General features: G+C 45.7%; 3 protein-coding genes across 3 annotated transcripts; all 3 read left to right on the plus strand.

Moving 5' to 3' along the window:
* Nucleotides 1–541: 541 nt before the first annotated feature.
* Nucleotides 542–1,498, plus strand: LOC119929512 (olfactory receptor 13H1-like). Its single transcript, XM_038747691.1, has one exon. It carries the CDS (start codon nt 542–544, stop codon nt 1,496–1,498), a length of 957 nt encoding a protein of 318 aa, XP_038603619.1.
* A 9,139-nt stretch (nt 1,499–10,637) lies between these two features.
* Nucleotides 10,638–11,594, plus strand: LOC119929465 (olfactory receptor 13H1-like). The gene has a single exon (XM_038747603.1). It carries the CDS (start codon nt 10,638–10,640, stop codon nt 11,592–11,594), a length of 957 nt encoding a protein of 318 aa, XP_038603531.1.
* Nucleotides 11,595–20,548: 8,954 nt separating this feature from the next.
* LOC119929466 (olfactory receptor 13H1-like) lies at nt 20,549–21,505 on the plus strand. Its single transcript, XM_038747604.1, has one exon. The coding sequence runs from the start codon at nt 20,549–20,551 to the stop codon at nt 21,503–21,505; it is 957 nt and encodes a 318-aa protein (XP_038603532.1).
* Nucleotides 21,506–27,307: the final 5,802 nt, after the last annotated feature.

Below are 27,307 nucleotides of genomic sequence, written 5' to 3' on the forward strand. Positions count from 1 at the left end.
TCCGATCACTGGAGAGAGATTAGGCTTATTTTGTATATCTCTGAGAAGTGAAGGGCTAAATTAGCCAGCCTCTTTGGCACTAATTTCCTTCAGAACTTGGAATCCTGAAGCCTACACAGGGGTACCACTTTCCTAGCAGGTGATTTCCTCATTTAAAAGAAAGAAAATAAAAACAGGAGGGAACTGTAATGAGAATTTCAATTCTACCCACTACAAAAAAAAGCAGAGACTTCACTTACATTTCTTGATCAAGAAAACCTAATTCCACCCTACTTTGAACTGCCCTCAGTGACCAAATGACCTCAGACTAGAGGCCAGGTTATCCACAGATCCCAGCTCTGAGGAATACGCAATTTTGTGTTGGGTGCCTCCTGGAAATCATACCATCTGCTCCTTGCCAGATGGTGGCTAATGACCAGGAATCCTGGGGACCACTCTAAGTAATTCCCATCCAGCCCCCTTAGAGACAGAACTCATTGGGCTTGGACTTTCTAAAATTCAATCTCTCTTTCCTTTGTCTTGGTTCCAGAGGTAGGAGAAAATGAATGAACTGAGTGAGGCCAACTACACTGAGGTCACAGAATTCATCCTGGTTGGACTTTCCCATCAGCCCAAAACTCAAATCATTTTCTTCTGTATCTTGCTCCATCTCTATCTGGGAACCAACGTGGGAAATATCTTCATCATTATGGTAGTGTGGAAAGAGCCTCGACTTCACACCCCAATGTATTTCTTCCTCTGCAATCTGTCTTTTGTTGACCTGTGTTCCACCACCACCTTGGTGCCTCTGGCCCTTGTCAACTGCCTGAGAGACTGCCCCACTATCACCTACAATGACTGCTTTGCCCAAATGACCATCTCCATCTTTTGGAGCACTACCGAGTGCTGGCTGTTGGTTATCATGGCTTACGACCGATTCGCTGCCATATCAAATCCCCTGCATTACACGCTGATCATGACAATGAGGGCTTGTTTCCAGATTGCTGCTACCATGTGGCTAACTAGTTTTCTGCTGGCCCTACTTCCTGTGGTCACCATACCTGTTCAGTTTTGTGCTGGGCACAATGTAGTGAACCATTTTGTATGTGAGGTGGAAGCCGTCTTAAAGCTGGTCTGCTCGGATACCACTGTCAGTGAGATCCTGATGTGGATAACCTCGATCTTCAACTTGCCCCTCCCCTTTCTGTTCATCCTCCTCTCTTATATCCGGGTCTTGGTGGCAGTCTTGAAAATTCCCTCCACAGCTGGGCGGAGGAAAGCTTTCTCCACCTGTGGATCTCACCTGACCGTGGTGATCATCTACTACGGGACCTTTATCTCCATTTATCTCAAACCTCAGAACAAAGACAGTATGGATCAGGACAAAATCATCTTTCTATTTTATGGAATAGTTATCCCCATGATGAACCCTCTCATTTATACATTGAGAAACAAAGATATGATAGGAGCCTTAAGAAAGGCAGCTGGGAGAACCAAGCGAGTAAGGCTTTCAGTGTGAATTCTGCATTGAGAATGACTTGAGAAACAGGTATAATTCATTACAGGAGAGAAACAAACTAGAATTGATCTATAAGGACATTTGAGGGCCCCAGATTTGAAGGCTGGCTACCCCACTTGCTGTGGGACCTTGGGCACGTCCCTTAATTCATCTATGCCTCAGTTTCCTCATCAGAGTGCTCAGCCCAAAGTAAGTACTTAAATAGTATTTTTGTTATTCTTCCCAGTGTAGGGAGGGGTTGGGCAGGGGAGATGGTGGTATGTCTGCGTGTCTCTGTGCATGCGTTTTCACTCAGCATGGAGAGGCAGAAACGTGACGCCTAGCAGAAGTAGAGACACCTAGTGAGTTGGAGAGAATGCCCTACAACTGGACAGAAAGAACAAGTGCCCGAGAGCTACCTCCTGTCCCTGGAGCCCACTAGCCCCCTCCCTCCGTCTTTTTGTTTTTCCTCAAAATTCTCTTCTGTTCCTAGTCCCCAGCAGACTAGGGGCTTCCTGAGGTGGAACCTGTCTAGCGGCCAATGGCCGAGCTCTCTTGAAAATAGGAAGATGGGGGTAATTCTCCCCTTGTGGGGGGGCCCCCTAAGATGGAAGAGCAGATCTTATAATTCCCCTGATTAGGGGAATTAATAAGAAAATAATAATGATGGCATTTATTAAGTGCTTACTATGTGCAAAGCGCTGTTCCAAGTGCTAGGGAGGTTACAAGGTATTCACGTTGTCCCACGGGGGGCTCACAGCCTTCATCCTCATTTTACAGACGAGGTAACTAAGTCCCAGAGAAGTTAAGTGACTTGCCCGAAGTCACACAGCTGACAGTTGGCGGAGCCAGGGTTTGAACCCCTGACATTTGACTCCAAAACCCGTGCTCTTTCCACTGAGCCATGTTGCTTAAGCTAACCCCAAACAGGGAAGACTCAGAGAGGCTGGATGAAATCTAAATATGAGGGACCTGATTAGAGTTAAGAACAGTGACGTTTTAATTTCAGAGATAATCTCTCTCGGGTGAGCCCTCTTGGGTTTACCAAGTCTGAAGAATTAGGGCTTTTCTCCCTTTAATTCTTTCAGGGTTTGGAGTAGGTTTGAGGGGAAGGGGAGGAGGTGACAACCAAGTGTAAAACCAGCCACATTTGCTCTCAGTTTCAGTCCAAGGGACACCCACTACACCAAATGGGAGAAAAACTCTTAAGTCATCTTGACCTAGGCCAGGTCCCCCATCACCACCCCTTCACTGCTGCATGAAACTCTCCAACTGTTCCTGCAGGGAGTTGAGCTGTGGAGAGATTAGATGCATAGAGGAAACAGGAGGCACTTCTGCAGGCCCTCTGGTACCTGATTTGGGGTGGGGGGAAATCTACCCCAGTAGGAAACTTATCTCAGACCTAAATTTCATCCCAACTGTGACTCATCCAGTGGTTCTTTGCAGTTTGGAGTGTGGATGGTGGTGACAGGGGGACATTCATTCAATCATATTTATTGAGCACTTACTGTGTGCAGAGCACTGTACTAAGCTATTGGGAAGTAGCTATTGGGAAGTACAAGTCAGGAACATATAGAGAAGGTCCCTAGCCAACAATGGGCTCGCAGTATAGAAGGAGGAGACAGACAACAAAACAAAAAACGTAGGCAGGTGTCAGAATCATCAGAAGAAATTGAATTATAGCTATATGCACATCATTAACAAAATAGAGTAGTAAATATGTACAAGTAAAATAAATAGAGTAATAGAGTAAGAAATCTGTACAAATATATACAAGTGCTGTGGGGAGGGAAGGGCCATCCTGAAGCTATCCAGCCAAGGGGTCAGGTTTTATTCCAGGGAGGCAGATAGGAAAGAAGGAGAGTCAAAAGACTCAGATTCTAGTCCCAGTTCTGCAATGTGACTTGGGGCAAGGCACTGAGGGTATTGAGGCACAGAGAGGTTGGTTGAGAGCCTTGCCCCCAGGCTTTAATTCCGTTTCAGTAAGGCCCTTGGATTAACCCCAGGATTCCCATTCAATAGCCTTCAGGGTGGTAACCTCCCCTCCCTAGCTCAGAGCCTCAGAGCCACACCTTGCTCCCTCCCCGAAGACCCTCGACCCTGATTTTCTCACATCATCTGAGAGGCACTCTTCTGGTGCTGAACAAGGGAGTTTCCCATGGAGGCTTGGCCTCAGCTTCACGACATTTCACCTCTCCCTGGCTCTGTGCTAACTTCTGAGGCTGGGTCTTCCCCTTCCTCCCTGCCCTCTGCCAGTAGGAGTTGGCATTTGTCTCAAAGAGATGAAGGAAAGGCAACACCTAGAATGAGAGTAAGTCAGTGCAATGGAATGGAGGAAAGGCCAGGAGACTCGGCTCCAGAGATTGTTCTGAAAACAGACTGGGCCGAGGCTCACTCTGCCTGAGGATCCCAGAGTTCTCCCCCAACCACGAATCCAGTGTTGTCCTCACATGAGCGAAGAGGTCTTTCTAATTAGTACAGCTTTCTGCACATAGTAAGTGCCCAATAAATACCATTGGTGACATAACATTCTCAATACAAATAAAGGACCCAAGGGGCTCAGCCCTCACCTTCTCCTCCAGTGACTGTATCTTTGTTGCTGGCAAGAGTTCAAGGGATCAAGGACTCCAAACCGGCCAGTTCTCACAGTTCTGAAACAGAGACAACCACAAAGCTTGGAACCCAAGCCTAAGCACCCTCCCTTCCCACCCAAGGATCTACCTGAATGTCTACTCCAGTCTCCAGCCAAAGTGGCCAATCCAAACAACCAACTGCACCCACAAGTTCAAGATCCAGAAGGACTCGGGATTAGAGGGGATAATAATTAATAGTAATAATTATGGTACTTGCTAAGCACATGCTATATACCAAGCACCATTTTCAGCTCTGGGATAGATACACGGTTATCAGGTTGTCCCATGGGGGGCTCACAGTCTTAATCCACATTTTACAGGTGAGAGAACTGAGGCACAGAGAAGTTAAGTGATTTACCCCGTCACAGAGCTGACAAGTGAGATTCGAACCCACGACCTCTGACTCCCAAGCCCGTGCTCTTCCCACATAGCTATGCTGCTTCTCAAGGTAGATACAAGGTAATCAGGTTGACCAGGGTCCCTGTCCCAGATGGGGCTCCCAGTCTCAATCCCCTTTATATAGATGAGGTAACTGAGGCACGGAGAAGGTAAGTGAAACAAGTGAACCTTTGCCCAAGGTGAAACAGCAGACAAGGGACAGAAACAGGATTAGAACCCATGACCTTCTGATTCTCAGGCCCGAGCTCTATCCAGTAGGTGGAGGGAGAGGCTGCATCAACCAGTCTCTCACCGAAACCTGTACTGGCCTCAGGCAGGTCTTCCCTGCCCTCCTGGCTCTCTGTCAGGGGAGGAACCTAGTGTCCACAGCAAGGTGGCTTGGGGCTCTTGTGCCACTCGAGGAAGCGGCTTGTGGGGCACAACGGAGATGGCTAAAATGAGTCCCCAGGGTGACCGTAGTTCTTCATCCATCTCCCTCTGAACATCCTCCTCATTCTTGGGGCATTTGCAGCCTGTTCCAGAAGCCAGCATCCCAAAGGCACCATAGACTCAAAGAAGGCCCAGCCAACAGAGAAAATATCTAGTAATCGGGCTAGAACAGCAGATACACTATCCAGCCTGGATCAGCCTTCAGACCTGACCTCTCCCAGGGTGACAACGGGAAGGGTGAACTGAAATAGGTATCTCTCACTGGGCAAACCCAGACATATGACCTCAAAAGGGGCTGGTTCACAGTGGAGAACATTTAGCACCTTGTTGCCAGGGTCTGTGTTCACATCTTTTCAAATTGCTGGACCCTACCCGGGGCTTAAATTTTTGAAGAAGTGTTTCTGGATGGTTGGACAGGGTATGGAGAATTGCCTGGAATGGGGAGGGGCAGAGGTGAGAACGAAGTGGGCCACAAGGTAACAAGCAGCGGACCGGAAAAGAGCAAAGGGAGTTTTAGAGAAACTTCTTTCCACTTTCTTTCCTAGGAAGTGGTGTACCCTGCCCCTCCATGAACTCCACCAATCACGAACTGCCTTATTATAATCCTAATCCCACTCTGCTACTTCTCTGCTCTGTGACACTGGACAAGTCACTTAACTACTCTGTACCTCAGTTTCCTCATCTGTAGAATGCGGATTCATTCCCCATTCTCCTTCCCATTTAGTCTGTGAACCCCACGTGGGACACAGACTGTGTCCAACCAGATTATCTTTTATCCATTCCTGTACTTGACAAATAAGTGGTTAACAAATACCATCTGCCAGGTGTAGCTCAGAAAAGGAATAGGCTCCTTTGACAATCGGGTCGCAGATTGTTCTCTTCTCTGGAGATACTGACAGGTGGCCTCTGACCTCTGACCCTAGTCTGAGGAAGAGATTGAGAATATTTCAAAAGGGATGAGCGTATTGAATGGAGGGAGGCCTCAGGAGGTGGGATGAGCCTTCTCAGAGCCATTTCAATTATGGGCCTCGGTCCGGCTCAGTGAGATGGTGCCAATGATGGAGGAGGATTTTGGTGTTGCAAAGATCATTATATGACCTCTCCCATCTAGTCACTACATTCTTTTCCCTGGGGTTTTATTGTAGGGGCTCCTTCCATCTGGGTAGGACACATTAAAATCCTTCGGCCAGATGGTCCCCAGAAAAGTAGCCGGGGCAGACGATCCAGCGGCCGGGTGGCCTGAGTCCTAGTGGAGCTGATTGGCTGTGCTGGTGTTCCTTCTGCCACGGTTACACCTTCCCCTCCTTGGTACCCTCACCTCTTTCTCTAGCCTCCAACCCTGTTAGATCAAGGGATCCCATGTTTCTCCCTGCAGCTCAGGGACCAGTCAGTCAATAGTAGTTCATGCACCATACTAATACTAAGCATCTGGAAGATTACAACAGAAAGAAGCCACATGTCTCCTGCCCTCTAGGAGTTTACAGTCTAATGCAGGGGAAGGACAATTGGAAATTGTTGGAAATTAGTGGGAAGAGGAAGAGGAGAATATGAGAAGCAGCATGGCCTAGTGAATAGAAAATGGGCCTTGGAGTCAAAAGGACCTGGGTTCTAATCCCAGCTCTGCCATGTGACTGCTGTGTGGCCTTGGGTAAGTCTCTTAACTTCTCCGCTTAATAGGGATTAAGACTGTGAGCCCTACATGGAACAGGGACTGGTTGTATCTATCCCAGTGCTTAGTACAGAGCCTGGCACGTAGTCAGAGCTTATCAAATACCATTAAAAAAATTGAATTGGGAAGAGGAAGCAGAGTCGACTGGGAAGCAATTTCAATTAGATGAGCTGCTGGATCCTCCTTGGGTCCACATTGATTCTTTGAGACCCTGGGCATTTGGGCTGGTGTTGATTTTCATGGTGCCCTAACCTGGTTGAACGTGGGCTACAAAGGAGACTGATCAATTCCTTCTGGTCAAAATGGTGAGACTTGGGTTTCCTCCCCAGGGATTGGGCAGCTGTCAGTGGTGCCCTCATAAACGTTCATTTGGAAAGAAGATTTGGTCTTTATGTTTGAACTGAAAGACACAGGCAATCCCATGGCAGGTTTGGGTGTCTGTCTCAGGGAGCTCAGCTTGGCTGTGGGACTTGTTTCTTGCTTTTTAGGTTCAGTTTATTGAGGGAATGTTTTTCTTCCTCCTTTTTTCACATCTTCAAAGTTTTTCCTTGTCCCTGAGAATGAAAAGTTGAAACTTTCTCCCATTGCTCATAATTATCCCATTATTACTGTGCTTAAAAGTTTCTTGTGAAGACGTGCCAACTTTGTTGTCTTCTTAATAATGCCCTAAGTGTGGTTTCTTGGTGTTTGAAAAAGGGGTTTTAATTGCTCCACTCTGTTCACTGCACCAGTAATAATCAATGCCCAATGAGCCTATTAATGCTCAACAAACCTATCTGAGTAACATGATCATGGGAGGCTTTCACCCTTTTCAATGACAGTCTGAAAAATAAAAGCTTAGGGAGGAAGAACACTTTAAGGAAAGGAAAATATACATACATTTTTCTGACAAAGATTATGGCTTCTTAAAATGTTAGGTTGGGAGCTGGATATTTGAATCAAAGCAGACGTATTTTGCTGGTAATACAAATATTGCTTTTTCCTTTTCTGTTTCTATTGGTAAAAAGTAAGATATGTACTGGGATCTAACATGAGAAAGAACTAGTCTTCTCCAGTGACCAGAGCAGGGCCAGTCTCAGGCAAATAGTGGGACAACAGAGAGATGGACTGTGTGTAGCTGATAGTGACCCTACACCATCCCGCAAGGGTCATTTGGGGTTCTGCCCCACTGTTTGGCAGTTTTTTGCAGGATCCTTTCAGGGTTTTGTTTTTTGCCTGGGTGGGTGGGACAGGAACCCCTGCTGTTCCACCGTCACTTGGATCTAGTAACAAAGTAAATCTCTGTAACCAGTGTCACTTGCATGTATCAGACTCATTACAAGAGGAAAAAAAGACTCTGCTTGGCGTTAATGATCTACAACTGAAAAAAGGTATCTTTTCCTCCTCAGAGGGCACGTCAACACGTTGCTGTTCCCTTCAATCCACTTCCCATTGGTGGAATTTCATTGCCTATTAGGGATATGATCCCTGGAGCCTTCTTGAAATATTTAATGTCTTCCTGCTCTAGGTAGTGGATCTGGATTTCAGCGCTATGCAGGTTTTTCTCTCAAGGTGAGTGCAAGAACCAGTATTGTATCCCTCTTGCCAGTTGATCTAAGCTATATCATACTAAATCATCTTTGTTGCTTGCCTTGGAGAGAGTAATGTTTCAGCTAATCAGAGAGAGCAGATCTGGCCTCAAATCATTAAATATTTTGGGGTCAAGGTAAGAGATATGCTTATACTAGCCACCCTCCCTTAAAAAAACTGACCTTGGTGCAGTGTTGAATGTACTGCTTGAATTTCTATCAAATTGGGATTTGATGCTATTATATTCTGTATTATAAACTCATTGTGAGCGGGAAACGTTTCTGCTATCTCTGTTTTATTGTACCCTCCCAAGTACTTAGTACAGGACTCTGCACATAGTAAGGGGTCAATAAATATCATTGATTGAGTGATTCCCTCTAAGTGCCCTACAAATATGGAGTTAGTTTTAAAGTAAGAAAATGACATTCCAAATAATTTGTTTGTTTCTTAGGGTTAATTCAGGGATTTAATTCAGGCAAGCAAATTCATCAGTGGATGTGCAAAGATGCCGTTTTTCCTGCTGGGTGTGTGAGGAACCAAAGGAAAACCCACCAATTTGACCACCCTTAAACCAGGCTGGGCTGGTTGCTTTGGTGACCCATCTCTGACCAAAGTATAACGGTGGATTTCATTGTTACTTTGAAAGGACCACATTTCCAGCAGCAGTTACCTTGGAAGCTATAGAATTCAGTGAGTATCTGGTCTTCATCACAGCCTGAAGGTCCATTCCAGCTTTTGAATTTTTTTAAAAAAGGATCTAATTCATTTCCTTCCCACCTCTTAAATTAATAGAGGACTTTACAATTTAATTCTAGATGGTAACCATTGGGAATAAAAATATCTGCATTATCTTGTATTTCCTACTTTCACCCCTGGAATTCCATTTGGCTGACTCACTGGAGAGTCGGTAGTTCCTTTGAAATGAAGGTGATTGGAGCCTGAGAGCTCCAGCTTGTGAAGTCAGACCAAATCTGTAGCTTCCCAAATAGGCACAGCTTTCTTCCAAACTTTTGACATACTCTATCTAACTCTGGGCACATTTTTGTATAATATTTAAATGTATTTTCTGGCTAAATATCACTGAAGAGAAATGGGGTGTTATTTTGTGAGACAAACATTTTGGCTGAGGTTAGAAAACAGCCTTCTCTCCATGTCCCCTCCCTCCTGCCTCCAAAAGAGTTAGTGAAATGAAGATATTACATTCATTCTGTATCTCTGGGCTTCTAAGTAGTGAAGGAACATCAAGTGCCCAAGAGCACAATTGCACAATTGTGCCAAGTGCACAATTAATAACATTAATTGTGGCATTTCTTAAGTGCTTACTATTTGCCAAACACTGTACTCAGCACTAGGGTAGATACAAGAAAACCAAGTCCCACATGAGCTCACAGTCTAAGTAGGAGGGAGAATGGGTATTGGATCCCCTTTTTGAGAATGAGGGAACTGAAGCCCAGAGAAGTTTAGTGATTTTCCCAAAGTCACACAGCAGACAAGTGGAGAAGCTGGAATTAGAACCCGGGTCCAAAGTAGTTTAGCTGATAACCCACTGAACAAAGAGAAAAATGTGTTCTCATTCGATAAAATCTATCAGTGCAGTCAGAGGCAAAGTAGAGTCTTCTTTATGATCATAGTTTCTGCATTGGGGACATCTGCTCCATCAGTAGATGTAACCATCATTTCTCAGAAGGGTTAAAAACACTGGCTTTCCACCTGGAAATGGTCTCGAAGACGGAGAATCCATTCGAGTCGAACATAGAATGCTGAGAAGGGTTCTATGATGTTAGCTCTTCAAGCAAATTTTGTTAGCTCTTTCCCACTCACTGGAGAGAGATTAGGCTTATTTTGTGTATCTCTGAAAAGTGAAGGGCTAAATTAAGCTAAATTCTTTGGCACTAATTTCCTTCAGAACATGGAATCCTGAAGGCTACCCAGGGGTACCACTTCCCTAGCAGGTGATTTCCTCATTTGAAAGAAAGAAAACAAAAACAGGAGGGAACTGTTGTGAGAATTTCAATTCCACCCACTACAAAAAAACCAGAGACCTCACTTACATTTCTTGATCAAGAAAACCTAATTCCACCCTAATTTGAACTGCCCTCAGTGACCTAATGACTTCAGACTAGAGACCGGGTTATCCATAAACCCCAGCTCTGAGGAATACACAATTATGTGTTGGGTGCCTCCTGGAAATTATACCATCTGCTCCTTGCCAGATGATGGCTAATGACCAATCAATCAATTAATTGTATTTATTGAGTGCTTACTGTGTGCAGAGCACTGTACTAAACACTTGGGAAGTACAAGTTGGCAACATATAGAGACAGTCCCTACCCAACAGTGGGCTCACAGTCTAGACCAGGAATCCTGGGCACCACTCGTTGGGCTTGTCAGACTCATTGGGCTTGTACTTTCTAAAATTCAATCTCTCTTTCCTTTGTCTTGGTTCCAGAGGTAGGAGAAAATGAATGAACTGAGCGAGGCCAACTACACTGAGGTCACAGAATTCATCCTGGTTGGACTTTCCCATCAGCCCAAAAGTCAAATCATTTTCTTCTGTATCTTGCTCCATCTCTATCTGGGAACCATCGTGGGAAATACCTTCATCATTATGGTAGTGTGGAAAGAGCCTCGACTTCACACCCCAATGTATTTCTTCCTCTGCAATCTGTCCTTTGTTGACCTGTGTTCCACCACCACCTTGGTGCCTCTGGCCCTCGTCAACTGCCTGAGAGACTGCCCCACTATAACCTACAATGACTGCTTCGCCCAAATGACCATCTCCATCTTCTGGAGCACCACCGAGTGCTGGCTGTTGGTCGTCATGGCTTATGACCGATTTGTCGCCATATCGAACCCCCTGCATTACGCGGTGATCATGACAATGAGGGCTTGTTTCCAGATTACCGCTACCATGTGGATAAGTAGCTTCCTGCTGGCCCTACTTCCTGTGGTCACCGTACCGCTTCGGTTTTGTGCTGGGCACAATGTAGTGAACCATTTTGCATGTGAGGTGGAAGCCATCTTAAAGCTGGTCTGCTCTGACACCACTGTCAGTGAGATCCTGATGTGGATAAACTCGATCTTCATCATGCCCCTCCCCTTTCTGTTTATCCTCCTCTCTTATATCCGGATCTTGGTGGCAGTCTTGAAAATTCCCTCTACAGCTGGGCGGAGGAAAGCTTTCTCCACCTGTGGATCGCACCTGACTGTTGTGACCATCTACTATGGGACCCTCATCTCTATTTATCTCAAACCTCAGAACAAAGACAGTATGGACCAGGACAAAATAATCTTTCTATTTTATGGAATAGTGATCCCCATGATGAACCCTCCCATTTATACGTTGAGAAACAAGGATATGATAGGAGCCCTAAGAAAGGTAGCTGGGAGAACCAAACGAGTAAGGCTTTCAGTGTGAATTCTGTATTGAGGCTGACTTGAGAAACAGGTATAATTCATTACAGGAGAGAAACAAACTAGAATTGATCCATAAAGACATTTGGAGGGCCCCAGACCCTAAGGCTGGCTCCCCCACTTGCCGTGGAATCTTGGGCAAGTCCCTTAATTTATTTGTGCCTCAGTTTCCTCATCTGTAAAGTGGGGATTCCATACCTATTCTCTGCCCTTCTTAGACTGTGAGCCCAGTGTGGCCTATAAATGCCTAACAAATACAATTATTACAATGTACATATCTTTAAATGATATATTACAAATTACACAGTTATATTAATGTCTCTCTCCCACTCTGGAATGTAAGCTTGTTGTAGGAAGCAGGGAACATGCTGCCAACTCTGTTGGATTGAATGCTCCGAAGCACTTAGCACACAGTGCTCAGCCCAAAGTAAGTACATAAACAGTACTTTTGTTATTCTTCCTGGTGTAGGGAGGGGTTAGGCAGAGGAGATGTTGGTGTGTCTGAATGTCTCTGTGTGTGCATTTTCACTCAGCATGGAGTGGCAGAAACTTGAGGCCTAGCAGAAGCAGAGATACCTAGTGAGTTGGAGAGAGTGCCCTACAACTGGACAGAAAGGGACAAGGTAACTGTGAGCTACCTCCTGTCCCTGGAGCCCACTAGTCCCCTCCCCTCTGCCTCTTTGTTTTTCCTTAAAATTCTCCTCTGTTCCTAGTCCCCAGCAGACTGGGGGCTTCCCGAGCTGGAACTTGTCTAGCGGCCAACGGCCTAGCTCTCTTGAAAATAGGAAGATGGGATAATTCTCCCATTGTGTGGGGCCCCTTCAGATGGAAGAGCAGATCTTATAATTCCCCTGATTAGGGGAATTAGAGAAGCTGACCCCAAAGAAAGGAGACTCAGAGAGGCTGGATGGTTACCCACAAATCAAAATGTTACGGACTTGCCTAGCAATAGGAACAGTGACAGCAAAGCACTGTTCTAAACACTGGGATGGTTACAAGGTGTCCAGGTTGTCCCATGGGAGGCTCAGAGTCTTCATCCCCATTTTATAGATGAGGTAACTGTAGCCCAGAGAAGTTAAATGACTTGCCCAAAGTCACACAGCTGACAGTTGGCGGAGCCGGGATTTGAACCCCTGACCTTTGACTCCAAAACCCGTGCTCTTTCCACTGCGCCACACTGCTTAAGATGACCCAAAAGAGGGGAAACTCAGAGAGGCTGGATGGTTACCCACAGATCTAAATACGAGGGACCTGATTAACGATAAGAACAGTGACATTTTATTTCAGAGATAATCTCTCTCAGGTGAGCCCTCTCAGGTTTACCAAGTCCAAAGAATTAGGGCTTTTCTCCCTTTAAATCTTTCAGGATCTGGAGTAGGTTTGTGGGGAAGGGGAAAGGGAGACAACAAAGTGTAAAACCAGCCACATTTGCTCTCAGGTTCAGTCCAAGGGACACCAACTACACCAAATGTGAGAAAAACTCTTAAGTCATCTTGACCTAGGCCAGGTTCCCCCCCACCCCTTCACTGCTGCATGAAACTCTACAACTGTTCCTTCAGGGAGTTGAGCTGTGGTGAGATTAGATGCATAGAGGAAACAGGAGGCACTTCTGCAGGTCCTCTGGTACCTGATTTGGGGTGGGGGGAAACCTACCCCAGTAGGAAACTTCTCCCAGACCTAAATTTCATCCCAAATGTGACACATCCAGTGGTTCTTTGCAGTTTGGACTGTGGATGGTGGCATATTTATTGAGCGCTTACTGTGTGCAGAGCACACTAAGCACTTGGGAAGTACAAGTCAGGAACATATAGAGAAGGTCCCTACCCAACAACGGGCTCGCAGTATTGAAGCAGGAGACAGACAACAAAACAAAACATGTAGACAGGCGTCAAAATCATCAGAAGAAATTGAATTATAGCTATAGGCACATCATTCACAAAAAAAATAGAGTAGTAAATATGTACAAGCAAAATAAATGAGTAATAGAGTAAGAAATCTGTACAAATATATAGAAGTGCAGAGAAGAGGGAAGGGCCAACCTGAAGCTATCCAGCCAAGTGGTCAGGTTTTATTCCAGGGAGGCAGAGTGGAAAGAGGGAGAGTCAGAAGACTCATATTCTAGTTCCAGTTCTGCAATGTGACTTGGGGCAAGGCGCTGAGGGTACTGAGGCACAGAGAGGTTGGTTGAGAGGCCTGCCTCCCGGCTTTAGTTCCGTTCCAGTGAGGCCCTTGGATTAACACCAAGATTTCCATTCAAGAGCCTTCAGGGTGGTAACTTCCCCTCCCCAGCTCAGCGCCTCAGAGCCACACCCTGCTCCCTCCCCGATGAAACTCGATATTTATTACTGTATTTATTTATTTATTTATTTATTTATTTGTACATATCTATTCTATTTATTTTATTTTGTTAGTATGTTTGGTTTTGTTCTCTGTCTCCCCCTTTTAGACTGTGAGCCCAGTGTTGGGTAGGGACTGTCTCTATATGTTGCCAATTTGTACTTCCCAAGCACTTAGTACAGTGCTCTGCCCATAGTAAGCTCTCAATAAATACGATTGATGATGATGATGATGATGATTCCGATTTTCTCACATCATCTGAGAGGCACTCTTCTGGCGCTGGACAAGGGAGTTTCCCACGGAGGCTTGGCCTCAGCTTCACGACATTTCACCCCTCCCTGGCTCTGCGCTAACTTTTGAGGCTGGGTCTTCCCCTTCCTCCCTGCCCTTTGCCAGTAGGAGTTGGCATTTGTCTCAAAGAGGTGAAGGAAAGGCAACACCTAGAATGAGAGTGAGTCAGTGCAATGGAATGGAGGTGAGGCCAGGAGACTTGGCTCTGGAGATTGTTTTGAAAGCAGACTAGGCCGAGGCTCACTGCCTGAGGATACCAGGTTCCCCACACCATGAATCCAGTCTTGTCCTCACATGAGTGAAGAGGTCTTCCTAATTAGTGCAGCTCTCTGCACATAGTAAGTGCCCAATAAATAGCATTGGTGACATAACATTCTCAATATAAGTAAATGACCAAAGGGGCTCAGACCTCACCTTCTCCTCCAATGACTGCATCTTTGTTGCTGGCAAGAGTTCAAGGGATCAAGGACTCCAAGCTGGCCAGTTCTCACAGTCCTGAAACAGAGACAATCACAAAATTTGCAACCCAAGCCTAAACACCCTCCCTTCCCACCCAAGGATCCACCTGAATGTCTACTCCAGTCTCCAGCCAAAGTGGCCAGTCCAAATGACAAACTGCACCCACAAGCTCAAGATCCAGAAGGACTCAGGATTAGAGGGGGTAATAATTAATAGCAATAATTATGGTACTTGTTAAGCACTTACTGTGTGCCAAGCACAGTTCTCAGCATTGGGATAGATACAAGGTTATCAGGTTGTCCCACGGGTGGCTCACAGTCTTAATCCACATTTTACAGGTGAGGGAACTGAGGCACAGAGAAGTTAAGTGATTTACCCCGTCACAGACCTGACAAGTGGGATTCAAACCCATGACCTCTGACTCCCAAGCCTGTGCTCTTCCCATATAGCCACACTGCTTCTCAAAGTAGATACAAGGTAATCAGGTTGACCACGGTCCCTGTCCCACATGGGGCTCTGAGTCTAAATCCCCTTTCTATAGATGAGGTAACTGAGGCACGGAGAAGGTAAGTGATTGCCCAAGGTGAAACAGCAGACAAGGGACAGAAGCAGGATTAGAACCCATGACCTCCTGACTCCCGGGCCTGAGCTCTATCCAGTAGGTGGAGGGAGAGGCTGCATCAACCAGTCTCTCACCCCGACCTGTACAGGCCTCAGACAGGTCTTGCCTGCTCTCCTGGCTCTGTCCCATCTCTGTCAGGGGAGGAACCTCTAGTGCCCACAGCAAGGTGGCTTGGGGCTCTTGTGCCACTCGAGGAAGCGGCTTGTAGGGCACAATGGAGATGGATAAAATGAGTCCCCATGGAGACCCTACTTCTTCATCCATCTACCTCTGAACATCCTCCTCATTCTTGGGGCATTTGCAGCCTGTTCCAGCAGCCAGTATCCCAAAGGCACAGTAGACTCAAAGAAGGCCCAGTCAATAAAGAAAATATCTGGTAATTGGGCTAGAACAGCAGATACACTATCCAGCCTGGATCAGCCTTCAGCCCTGACCTCTCCCAGGGTGAAAATGGGAAGAGTGAACTGAAATAGGTATCTCTCACTGGGCAAACCCAGACATATGACCTCAAAAGGGGCTGGTTCATAAGGGAGAACTTTCAGCACCTTGTTGCCAGGGTCTGTGTTCACACCTTTTCAAGTTGCCAGACCCTACCCGGGTCCTAAGTTCTTGAAGAAGTGTTTCTGGATGGGTGGACAGGGTATGGAGAATTGCCCGGAATGGGGATGGGTAGAGGTGAGAACGAAGTGGGAGTGAGGGCCGCAAGGTAACAAGCAGCAGACCGGAAAAGAGCAAAGGGAGTTTTAGAGAAATTTCGTTTCACTTCCTTTCCTAGGGAGTAGTGAACCCCTTCCCTTCCTAGGGGGTAGTGAATGCTAATACTAAGCATCTGGGAGAGTACAACAGAAAGAAGCCACATGTCCCCTGCCCTCTAGGTATTTACAACCTAATGGGGGACGGAAGGACAGTTGGAAATTGTTTGAAATTAGTGGGAGGAGGAAGAGGAGAATATGAGAAGCAGCATGACCTAGTGAATAGAAAATGGGCCTGGGAGGCAAAAGGACCTGGGTTCTAATTCCAGCTCTGCCACGTGACTGCTGTGTGATGTTAGGTAAGTCTCTTAACTTCTCCGCTTAATAGGGATTAAGTCTGTGAGCCCTACATGGAACAGGGACTGCTTGTATCTATCCCAGTGCTTAGTACAGAGCCTGGCACATAGTTAGGGCTTATCAAATACCATTAAAAAAATTGAATTGGGAAGAGGAAGCAGAGTCGACGGGGAAGCCATTTCATTTAGACAAGCTGCTGAAAATTCCTTGGGTCCACATTGATTCTTTGAGACCCTGGGCATTTGGGCTGGAGTTGATTTTCATGGTGGCCTAACCTGGTTGAACGTGGGCTACAAAGGAGACTGCTCAATTCCTTCTGGTCAGAATGGAGACGCTTGGGTTTCCTCCCCAGGGATTGGACAGCTGTCAGTGTTGTCCTCATAAATGTTCATTTGGAAAGGAGATTTGGTCTTTATGTTTGATCTGAAAGACACAGGCAATCCTGTGGCAGGTTTGAGTGTCTGTCTCGGGGAGCTCAGCTCTGCTGTGGGACTTGTTTCTTGCTTTTTAGGTTCAGTTTATTGAGGGAATGTTTTTCTTCCTCCTTTTTTCACATCTTCAAAGTTTTTCCTTGTCCCTGAGAATGAAAAGTTGAAACTTTCTCCCATTGCTCATAATTATCCCATTATTACGGTGCTGAAAAGTTTCTTGTGAGGAAGTGCCAAGTTTGTTGTCTCCTTAATAATGCCCTGAGTGGGGTGTCTGGGTGTTTGCAAAAAGTGGTTTTAATTACTCCACTCCATTCACTGCATTGGTAATAAGCAATGCCCAACGAGGCTATTAATGCTCAACAAACCTATCTGAGTAACATAATCATGGGAGGCTTTGACAGTCTGAAAAATAAAAGCTTAGGAAGGAAGAACACTTTAAGGAAAGGGAAATATACAGACATTTTTCCAACAAAGATTATGGCTTCTTAAAAGGTTAGGTTGGGAGCTGGATATTTGAATTGAAGCAGATGTATTTTGCTAGTAATACAAAGATTGCCTTTTCCTTTTCTGTTTCTATTGGTAAAAATTAAGGTATGTACATACATATGTACCTAAGAAAGAACTAGTCTTCTCCAGTGACCAGAGCAGGGCCAGTCTCAGACAAATAGTGTGATAACAGAGAGATGGACTGTGTGTTGCCGATAGTGACCCTACAACATCCCACAAGGGTCATGTGGGGTTCTGCCCCACCTTTTGGCAGCTTTTTGCAGGATCCTTTCAGGGTCTTGTTTTTTGCCTGGGACCCCCTGCTACGCCACTCTCCCTTGCAAATAGTAACCAAGTGAGTCCCTGTAACCACTTTCACTTCCATGTATCAGAGACTCATTATAGGAGGAAAAAAAAAGTGACTCTGCTGGCTTTAATGATCTACAACTGAAAAAAAGTATCTTTTCCTCAGAGGGCACGTCAACACATTGCTGGTCCCTTCAATCCACTTCCCATTGGTGGAATTTCATTGCCTATTAGGGATATGATCCCTGGAGCCTTCTTGAAATATTTAATGTCTTCCGGTTCTAGGTAGTGGATCTGGATTTCAGTGCTATGCAGGTTTTTCTCTCAAGGTGAGTGCAAGAACCAGCATCGTATCCCTCTTGCCAGTTGATCTAAGCTATATCATACTAAATCATCTTTGTTCCTTGCCTTGGAGAGTGTAATGTTTCAGCTAATCAGAGAGAGCAGATCTGGCCTCAAATCTTTTAATATTTTGACATCAAGGTATGAGATATGTTTATATTAGCCACCCTCCCTTAAAAAACTGACCTTGGTGTAGTGTTGAATGTACTGCTTGAATTTCTATCAAATTGGGTTTTGATGTTATTATATTCTATATTATAAACTCATTATGAGCGGGAAACATTCTGCTAACTCTGTTTTATTGTACTCTCCCAAATACTTAGTACAGGACTCTGCACATAGTAAGGGGGCCATAAATATCATTGATTGACTGTTTCCCTCTAAGTACCCTACAAATATGGAGTCAGTTTTTAAAGTAAGAAATTTTCCCAAAATTGGTTTTCCTAAAATTCCCTGTTTTGTTCCTTAGGGTTAATTCAGGGATTTAATTCAGGCAAGCAAATTCATCACTGGATGTGCATAGTTGCCTTTTCTCCCTCTGGGTGTGTGAAAAACCAAAGGAAAACCCGCCAATTTGACCACCCTTAAACCAGGCTGGACTGGTTGCTTTGGTGACCCATCTCTGACCGAAGGCTATCTGTGCATTTCATTGTTACTTTGAAAGGACTACATTTCCAGCAGCAGTTACCTTGGAAGCTACTGAATTCAGTGAGTATCTGGTCTCCTTCACAGCCTGAAGGCCCATTCCAGCTTTTGGATTTTTTTAAAAAAGGATCTAATTCATTTCCTTCTCGCCTCTTAAATTAATGGATGACTTTGCAATTAAATTCTAGATGGTAACCATCGGGAATAAAAATATCTGCATTATCTTGTATTTCCTACTTTGACCCCTGGAATTCCATTTGGCTGACTCACTGGAGAGTCGGTAGTTCCTTTGCAATGAAGGTGATTGGAGCCTGAGAGCTCCAGCTTCTGAAGTCAGACCAAATCTGTAGCTTCTCAAATAGGCCCAGCTATCTTCCAAACTTTTGACATACTCTATTCAACTCCAGGCACATTTTTGCATAACATTGAAATATATTTTCTGGCTAAATATCACTGAAGAGAAATGGGATGTTATTTTGTGAGACAAACCTGTTGGCTGAGGTTAGAAAACAGCCTTCTCTCCATGTCGCCACCCTCCTGACCCCAAAAGAGTTAGTGAAATGAAGATATTACATTCATCCTGTATCTCTGGGCTTCTAAGGAGTGAAGGAACATCAAGTGTCCAAGAGAAGTATTAATAATATTAATTGTGGCATTTCTTAAGCACTTACTATGTGCCAAACACTGTACTCAGCACTAGGGTATATACAAGAAAATCAAGTCCCACATGAGCTCACAGTCTAAGTAGGAGGGAGAACGGGTATTGGATCCTCTTTTTGAGAATGAGGGAACTGAAACCCAGAGAAGTTTAGTGAATTTCCCAAAATCACACAGCAGACAAGTGAAGAAGCTGGGATTAGAACCCAGGTCCAAAGAGGTTGGTGTTCCTTCACTACTTAGAAGCCCAGAGATTCAGAATGAATGTAATATCTTCATTTCACTAACTCTTTTGGGGGCAGGAGGGTGGGGACATGGAGAGAAGGCTGTTTTCTAACCTCAGCCAACATGTTTTTCTCACAAAATAACATCCAATTTCTCTTCAGTGATATTTAGCTAGAAAATAAATTTCAATGTTCTGCAGTATTATGCATTGAACATAAAGAAAAATGTGTTCTCATGCGGTGAAATGTATCAGTGCAGTCAGAGACAGAGAAGAGTCTTCTCTCCCGTCCCCCACCTAAAAAGTCCCCCAACATAGAACTCATTTTTAGTGTAGGAGAGGATGAGATTGCTGATTATAAAAATCTTCTCTCCCCCTTCTTTATTACCATAGTTTCTGCATTGGGGACATCTGCTCCATCAGTCACCATCACTCCTCAGAAGGGTTAGAAACACTGGATTTCGACCTGGAAATGGTCTCAATGATGGAGAATCCATTCAAATCTAACTTAGAATGCTGAGAAGGGTTCTAGGATGTTAGCTCTTCAAGCAAATTTTGTTAGCTCTTTCCCAATCACTGGAGAGAGATTAGGCTTATTTTGTGTATCTCTGAAAAGTGAAGGGCTAAATTAAGCTAACCTCTTTGGCACTAATTTCCTTCAGAACATGGAATCCTGAAGGCTACACAGGGGTACCACTTTCCTAGCAGGTGATTACCTCATTTAAAAGAAAGAAAATAAAAACAGGAGGGAACTGTATTGAGAATTTCAATTCTACCCACTACAAAAAAAAACAGAGACTTCACTTACATTTTTTGATCAAGAAAACCTAATTCTACCCTAATTTGAACTTCCCTCAGTGACCAAATGACCTCAGACTAGAGTCCAGGTTATCCACAGATCCCAGCTCTGAGGAATACACAATTTTGTGTTGGGTGCCTCCTGGAAATCATACCATCTGCTCTTTGCCAGATGATGGTTAATGACCAGGAATCCTGGTGACCACTCTAAGTAATTCCCATTCAGCCCCCTTAGAGACAGAACTCACTGGGCTTGGACTTTCTAAAATTCAATCTCTCTTTCCTTTGTCTTGGTTCCACAGGTAGGAGAAAATGAACAAACTGAGAGGGGACAACTACACTGAGGTTACAGAATTCATCCTGGTTGGACTTTCCCATCAGCCCAAAAGTCAAATCATTTTCTTCTGCATCTTGCTCCATCTCTATCTGGGAACCATCGTGGGAAATATCTTCATCATTATGGTAGTGTGGAAAGAGCCTCGACTTCACACCCCAATGTATTTCTTCCTCTGCAATCTGTCCTTTGTTGACCTGTGTTCCACCACCACCTTGGTGCCTCTGGCCCTTGTCAACTGCCTGAGAGACTGCCCCACTATCACCTACAATGACTGCTTTGCCCAAATGACCATCTCCATCTTTTGGAGCACTACCGAGTGCTGGCTGTTGGGTATCATGGCTTACGACCGATTCGCTGCCATATCAAACCCCCTGCATTACGCGGTGATCATGACAATGAGGGCTTGTTTCCAGATTACTGCTACCATGTGGATAAGTAGCTTTCTGCTTGCCCTTCTTCCTGTGGTCACTGTACCGGTTCAGTTTTGTGCAGGGCACAATGTAGTGAACCATTTTGCATGTGAGGTGGAAGCTGTCTTAAAGCTGGTCTGCTCAGACACCACTGTCAGTGAGATCCTGATGTGGGTAACCTCGATCTTCAACTTGCCCCTACCCTTTCTGTTCATCCTCCTCTCTTATATCCGGATCTTGGTGGCAGTCTTGAAAATTCCCTCCACAGCTGGGCGGAGGAAAGCTTTCTCCACCTGTGGATCACACCTGACTGTGGTGATCATCTACTATGGGACCCTCATCTCCATTTATCTTAAACCTCAGAACAAAGACAGTATAGACCAGGACAAAATCATCTTTCTATTTTATGGAATAGTTATCCCCATGATGAACCCTCTGATTTATACGCTGAGAAACAAGGATATGATAGGAGCCTTGAGAAAGGCAGCTGGGAGAACCAAGCAAGTGAGGCTTTCAGTGTGAATTCTGCATTGAGGCTGACTTGAGAAACAGGTATAATTCATTACAGGAGAGAAACAAACTAGAATTGATCCATAAGGACAGTTGGAGGGCCCCAGACTCTAAGGCTGGCTCCCCAACTTGCTGTGGGTTCTTGGGCAAGTCCCTTAATTTATCTATGCCTCAGTTTCCTCATCTGTAAAATGGGGATTCCATACCTATTCTCTGTCCTGCTTAGACTGTGAGTCCAGTGTGGGACAGAGACTGTGTCTGATTTGATTACCCCAATGCTTATTTCATTACTTGGCCTATAAATGCCTAACAAATACAATTATTATGATGTATATATCTTTAAATGATATATTATAAATAAACTAGAATTGATCCATAAGGACATTTGGAGGGCCCCAGATTCGAAGGCTGGTTATCCCACTTGCTGTGGGACCTTGGGCAAGTCCCTTAATTTATTTGTGCCTCAGTTTCCTCATCAGAGTGCTCAGCCCAAAGAAAATACTTAAATAATATTTTTGTTATTCTTCCCGGTGTAGGGAGGGGTTCGGCAGGGGAGATGTTGGTGTGTCTGTGTGTCTCTGTGCATGTGTTTTCACTCAGCATGGAGCAGCAGAAACTTGAGGCCTAGCAGAAGCCTAGACATCTAGTGAATTGGAGAGAGTGCCCTACAACCAGACAGAAAGGAACAAGGTACCCGAGAGCTACCTCCTGTCCCCGGAGCCCACTAGTCCCCTCCATCTGTTTTCCTCAAAATTCTCCTCTGTTCCTAGTCCCCAGCAGCCTAGGGGCTTCCCATCCTGGAACCTGTCTAGCAGCCAAACACCAAGCTCTCTTGAAAATAGGAAGATGGGGTAATTCTCCCCTTGTGGGGGGCCCCCTGAGATGGAAGAACAGATCTTATAATTGCCCTGATTAGGGGAATTAGTGATAATAATAATAATGATAGCATTTATTAAGTGCTTACTATGTGCAAAGCACTGTTCTAAGCGCTGGGGAGGTTACAAGGTGTTCAGGTGGTCCCACGGGGGGCTCACAGTCTTCATCCCCATTTTACAGATGAGGTAACTGAGGCCCAGAGAAGTTAAGTGACTTGACCAAAATCACACAGCTGACAGTTGACAGAGCCGGGATTTGAACCTCTGACCTTTGACTCCCAAACCGTGCTCTTTCCACTGCGCCACACTGCTTGAGCTGACCAAAAAGAGTAGAGACTCAGAGAGGCTGGATGGTTACCCACAGATCTAAATACGAGGGACCTGATTAGCGATAAGAACAGTGATGTTTTATTTCAGAGATAATCTCTCTCGGGTAAGCCCTCTAGGGTTACCAAGTCCAGAGAATTAGGGCTTTTCTCCCTTTAAATCTTTCAGGGTCTGGAGTAGGTTTGTGGGGAAGGGGAGAGGGAGGCAACCAAGTGTAAAACCAGCCACATTGGCTCTCAGGTTCAGTCCAAGGGACACCCACTACACCAAATGGGAGAAAAACTCTTAAGTCATCTTGACCTAGGCCAGGTCCCCCCCACCCCTTCACTGCTGCATGAAACTCTCCAACTGTTCCTGCAGGGAGTTGAGCTGTGGGGAGATTAGACACATAGAGGAAACAGGAGGCACTTCTGCAGGTCCTCTGGTACCTGATTTGGGGTGGGGGGAGGCCATGTCCTCACATGAGTGAAGAGGTCTTTCTAATTAGTGCAGCTCTCTGCACATAGTAAGTGCCCAATAAATACCACTGGTGACATAACATTCTCAATACAAATAAATGACCCAAGGGGCTCAGACCTCACCTTCTCCTCCAGTGACCACATCTTTGTTGCTGGCAAGAGTTCAAGGGATCAAGTACTCCAAGCTGGCCAGTTCTCACAGTCCTGAAACAGAGACAACCACAAAGTTTGGAACCCAAGACTAAGCACCCTCCCTTCCCACCCAACGATCCACCTGAATCTCTACTCCAGTCTCCAGCCAAAGTGGCCAATCCAAATGACCAACTGCACCCACAAGCTCAAGATCCAGAAAGAATCGCGATTAGAGGGGATAATAATTAATAATCATAATTATGGTACTTGTTAAGCACATGCTATATGCCAAGCACAGTTCTCAGCGCTGGGATAGATACAAGGTTATCAGGTTGTCCCATGGGTGGCTCACGGTCTTAATCCATATTTTACAGGTGAGGGAACTGAGGCACAGAGAAGCTTAGTGATTTACCCCGTCACACAGCTGACAAGTGAGATTCGAACCCACGATCTCTGACTCCCAAGCCGGTGCTCTTCCCACACAGCTACGCTGCTTCTCAAGGTAGATAAAAGGTAATCAGGTTGACCAGGGTCCCTGTTCCACATGGGGCTCCCAGTCTCAATCCCCTGTCTATAGATGAGGTAACTGAGGCACAGAGAAGGTAAGTGATTGTCCAAGGTGAAACAGCAGACAAGGGACAGAAACAGGATTAGGACCCATGACCTTCTGACTCCCAGGCCCGAGCTCTATCCACTAAGTGGAGGGAGAGGCTGCATCAACCAGTCTCTCACCCCGACCTGTACTGGCCTCAGACAGGCCTTGCCTGCCCTCCCTGCTCTGTCCTGGCTCTGTCAGGGGAGGAACCTCTAGTGCCCACAGCACGGTGGCTTGGGGCTCTTGTTCCACTCGAGGAAGCAGCTCGTGGGGCACAATGGAGATGGCTAAAATGAGTCCCCAGGTTGACCCTACCTCATCATCCATCTCCCTCTGAATATTCTCCTCATTCTTGGGGCATGCAGCCTGTTCCAGCAGCCAGCATCCCAAAGGCACAGTAGACTCAAAGAAGGCCCTGCCAATAGAGAAAATATCTAGTAATCGGGCTAGAACAGCAGATACACTATCCAGCCTCGATCAGCCTTCAGCCCTGACGTCTCCCAGGGTGACGATGGGAAGAGTGAACTGAAATAGGTATCTCTCACTGGGCAAACCCAGACATATGACCTCTAAAGGGGCTGATTCACAGTGGAGAACATTTAGCACCTTGTTGCCAGGGTCTGTGTTCACATCTTTTCAAATTGCCGGACCCTACCCGGGGCCTAAGAAGTTGAAGAAGTGTTTCTGGATGGGTGCACAGGGTATGGAGAATTGCCCAGAATGGGGATGGGCAGAGGTGAGAATGAAGTGCGAGTGAGAGGCCCAGGATAACAAGCAGCGGACTGGAAAAGAACAAAGGGAGTTTTAGAGAAATTTCGTTCCACTTCCTTTCCTAGGGAGTAGTGAACCCCGCCCCTCCATGAATGCCACCAATTGCAAATTGCCTTATTATAAACCTAATACCACTCTGCTACCTCTCTGCTGTGTGACACTATGCAAGTCATATAACTTCTCTGTACCTCAGTTTCCTCATCTGTAGAATGGGGATTCATTACTCGCTCTCAGTACCACTTAGTCTGTAAGCCCCACGTGGGACACAGACTGAGTCCAACCAGATTATCTTTCATCCATTCCTTTACTTGACAGATGGTAAGTGGTTAACAAATACCATCTGCCAGGTGTAGCTCAGAGAAGGAATAGGCTCCTTTGCCATTCGGGTTGCAGATTGTTTTCTTCTCTGGAGATACTGACAGGTGACCTCTGACCTCTGATCCCGGTCCAAGGAAGCGATTGAGAATATTTCTGAAGGGATGAGCATATTGAATGGAGGGAGGTCTCAGGAGGTGGGACAAGACTTCTCAGAGCCATTTCGATTGTGGGCCTCGGTCGGGCTCAGTGAGATGGTGCCCATGATGGAGGAAGATTTTGGTGTTGCAAAGATCGTCATGGGACCTCTCCCATCTAGTTACTGCATTCTTTTCCCCGGTGCTTTATTTTAGGGGCTCTTCCATCTGGGTAGGACACATTTAAATCCTTCGGCCAGACTGACCCCAGAAAAGTAGCCGGGGCAGACGATCCAGCGGCTGGGGGGCCTGAGTTCTGGTGGAGCTGAATGCTTGTGCTGGGGTTCCTTCTGCCACAGTTATACCTTCCCCTCCTCAGTACCCTCACCTCTTTCTCTAGCCCCCCACTCTGCTACATCAAGGGATCCCATGTTTCTCCCTGCAGTTCAGGGACCAGTCAATCAATAGTAGTTCATGCACTGTACTAATACTAAGCATCTGGGAGAGCACAACAGAAAGAAGCCGCATGTCCCCTGCCCTCTAGGCGTTTACAATCTAATGGGGGTGGGGGGATGGACAATTGGAAATTGTTTGAAATTAGTGGGAGGAGGAAGAGGAGAATATGAGAAGCAGCATAATTCCAGCTCTGCCACGTGACTGCTGTGTGGCCTTGGGTAAGTCTCTTAATTTCTCTGTTTAATAGGGATTAAGACTGTGAGCCCAATCTCCAGTGGCTACCAATCATCCTATGCATCAGGCAGAAACTCCTCACCCTCGGCTTCAAGGCTCTCCATCACCTCGCCCCCCTCCTACCTCACCTCTCTTCTTCTACAGGTCAGCCCACACCCTTCACTCCTCTGCCACTAATCTCCTCACCGTGCCTCGTTCTCACCTGTCCCGCCGTCGACCCCCAGCCCACATCATCCCCCTGGCCTGGAATGCCCTCCCTCTCCACATCCGCCAAGCTAGCTCTCTTCTCTCTTCCCCTCAAGGCCTTACTGAGAGCTCACCGCCTCCAGGAGGCCTTCCCAGACTGAGCCCCCTCCTTCCTCTCCCCCTCCTCTCCCTCTCCATCTCCCCGCCTTACCTCCTTCTCCTCCCCACAGCACCTGTATATATGTATATATGTTTGTATGTATTTATTACTCTATTTTATTTGTACATATTTATTCCGTTTATTTTATTTTGTTAATATGTTTTGTTTTGTTCTCTGTCTCCCCCTTCTAGACTGTGAGCCCACTGTTGGGTAGGGACTGTCTCTATATGTTGCCAACTTGTACTTCCCAAGCGCTTAGTACAGTGCTCTGCACACAGTAAGCACTCAATAAATACGATTGAATGAATGAATGAATACATGGAACAGGGACTGCTTGTATCTATCCCAGTGCTTAGTACAGAGCCTGGCACATAGGGCTTATCAAATGCCATTAAAAAAATTGAATTGGGAAGAGGAAGCAGAGTCGACGGGGCAGCAATTTCATTTAGATGAGCTGCTGGATCCTCCTTGAGTCCACATTGATTCTTTGAGACCCTGGGCATTTGAGCTGGTGTTGATTTTCATGGTGGCCCGAACTGGTTGAACGTGGGCTACAAAGGAGACTGCTCAATTCCTTCTGGTCAAAATGGTGATCCTTGCATCTCCTCCCCAGGGATTGGGCAGCTGTTAAGTGGTTCCCTCAGAAATGTTCATTTGGAAAGGAGATTTGGTCTTTATGCTTGATCTGAAAGACATAGGCAATCCCATGGCAGGTTTGGGTGTCTGTTTCAGGGAGCTCAGCTCTGCTGTGGGACTTGTTTCTTGCTTTTTAGGTTCAGTTTATTGAGGGAATGTTTTTCTTCCTCCTTTTTTCACATCTTCAAAGTTTTTCTTTGTCCATGAGAATGAAAAGTTGAAACTTTCTCCCATTGCTCATAATTATCCCATTATTACTGTGCTGAAAAGTTTCTTGTGAACAAGTGCCAACTTTGTTGTCTCCTTAATAATGCCCTGAGTGGGGTGTCTAGGTGTTTGGAAAGGGGGTTTTAATTGCTTCACTCCATTCACTGCATGGGTAATAAGCAATGCCCAACGAGCCTATTAATGCTCAACAAACCTATCTGAGTAACATAATCATGAGAGGCTTTCACCCATTTCAATGACAGTCTGAAAAATAAAAGCCTAGGAAGGAAGAACAGTTTAAGGAAAGGAAAATATAGAGACATTT

Source organism: Tachyglossus aculeatus, chromosome 6, assembly GCF_015852505.1.
Source record: "Tachyglossus aculeatus isolate mTacAcu1 chromosome 6, mTacAcu1.pri, whole genome shotgun sequence".
Lineage (NCBI taxonomy): Eukaryota > Metazoa > Chordata > Mammalia > Monotremata > Tachyglossidae > Tachyglossus > Tachyglossus aculeatus.

Coding starts and splice junctions, on each gene's coding strand:
- LOC119929512 (XM_038747691.1), top strand. CDS start 542: ATGAATGAACTGAGTGAGGCCAACTACACTGAGGTCACAGAATTCATC.
- LOC119929466 (XM_038747604.1), top strand. CDS start 20,549: ATGAACAAACTGAGAGGGGACAACTACACTGAGGTTACAGAATTCATC.
- LOC119929465 (XM_038747603.1), top strand. CDS start 10,638: ATGAATGAACTGAGCGAGGCCAACTACACTGAGGTCACAGAATTCATC.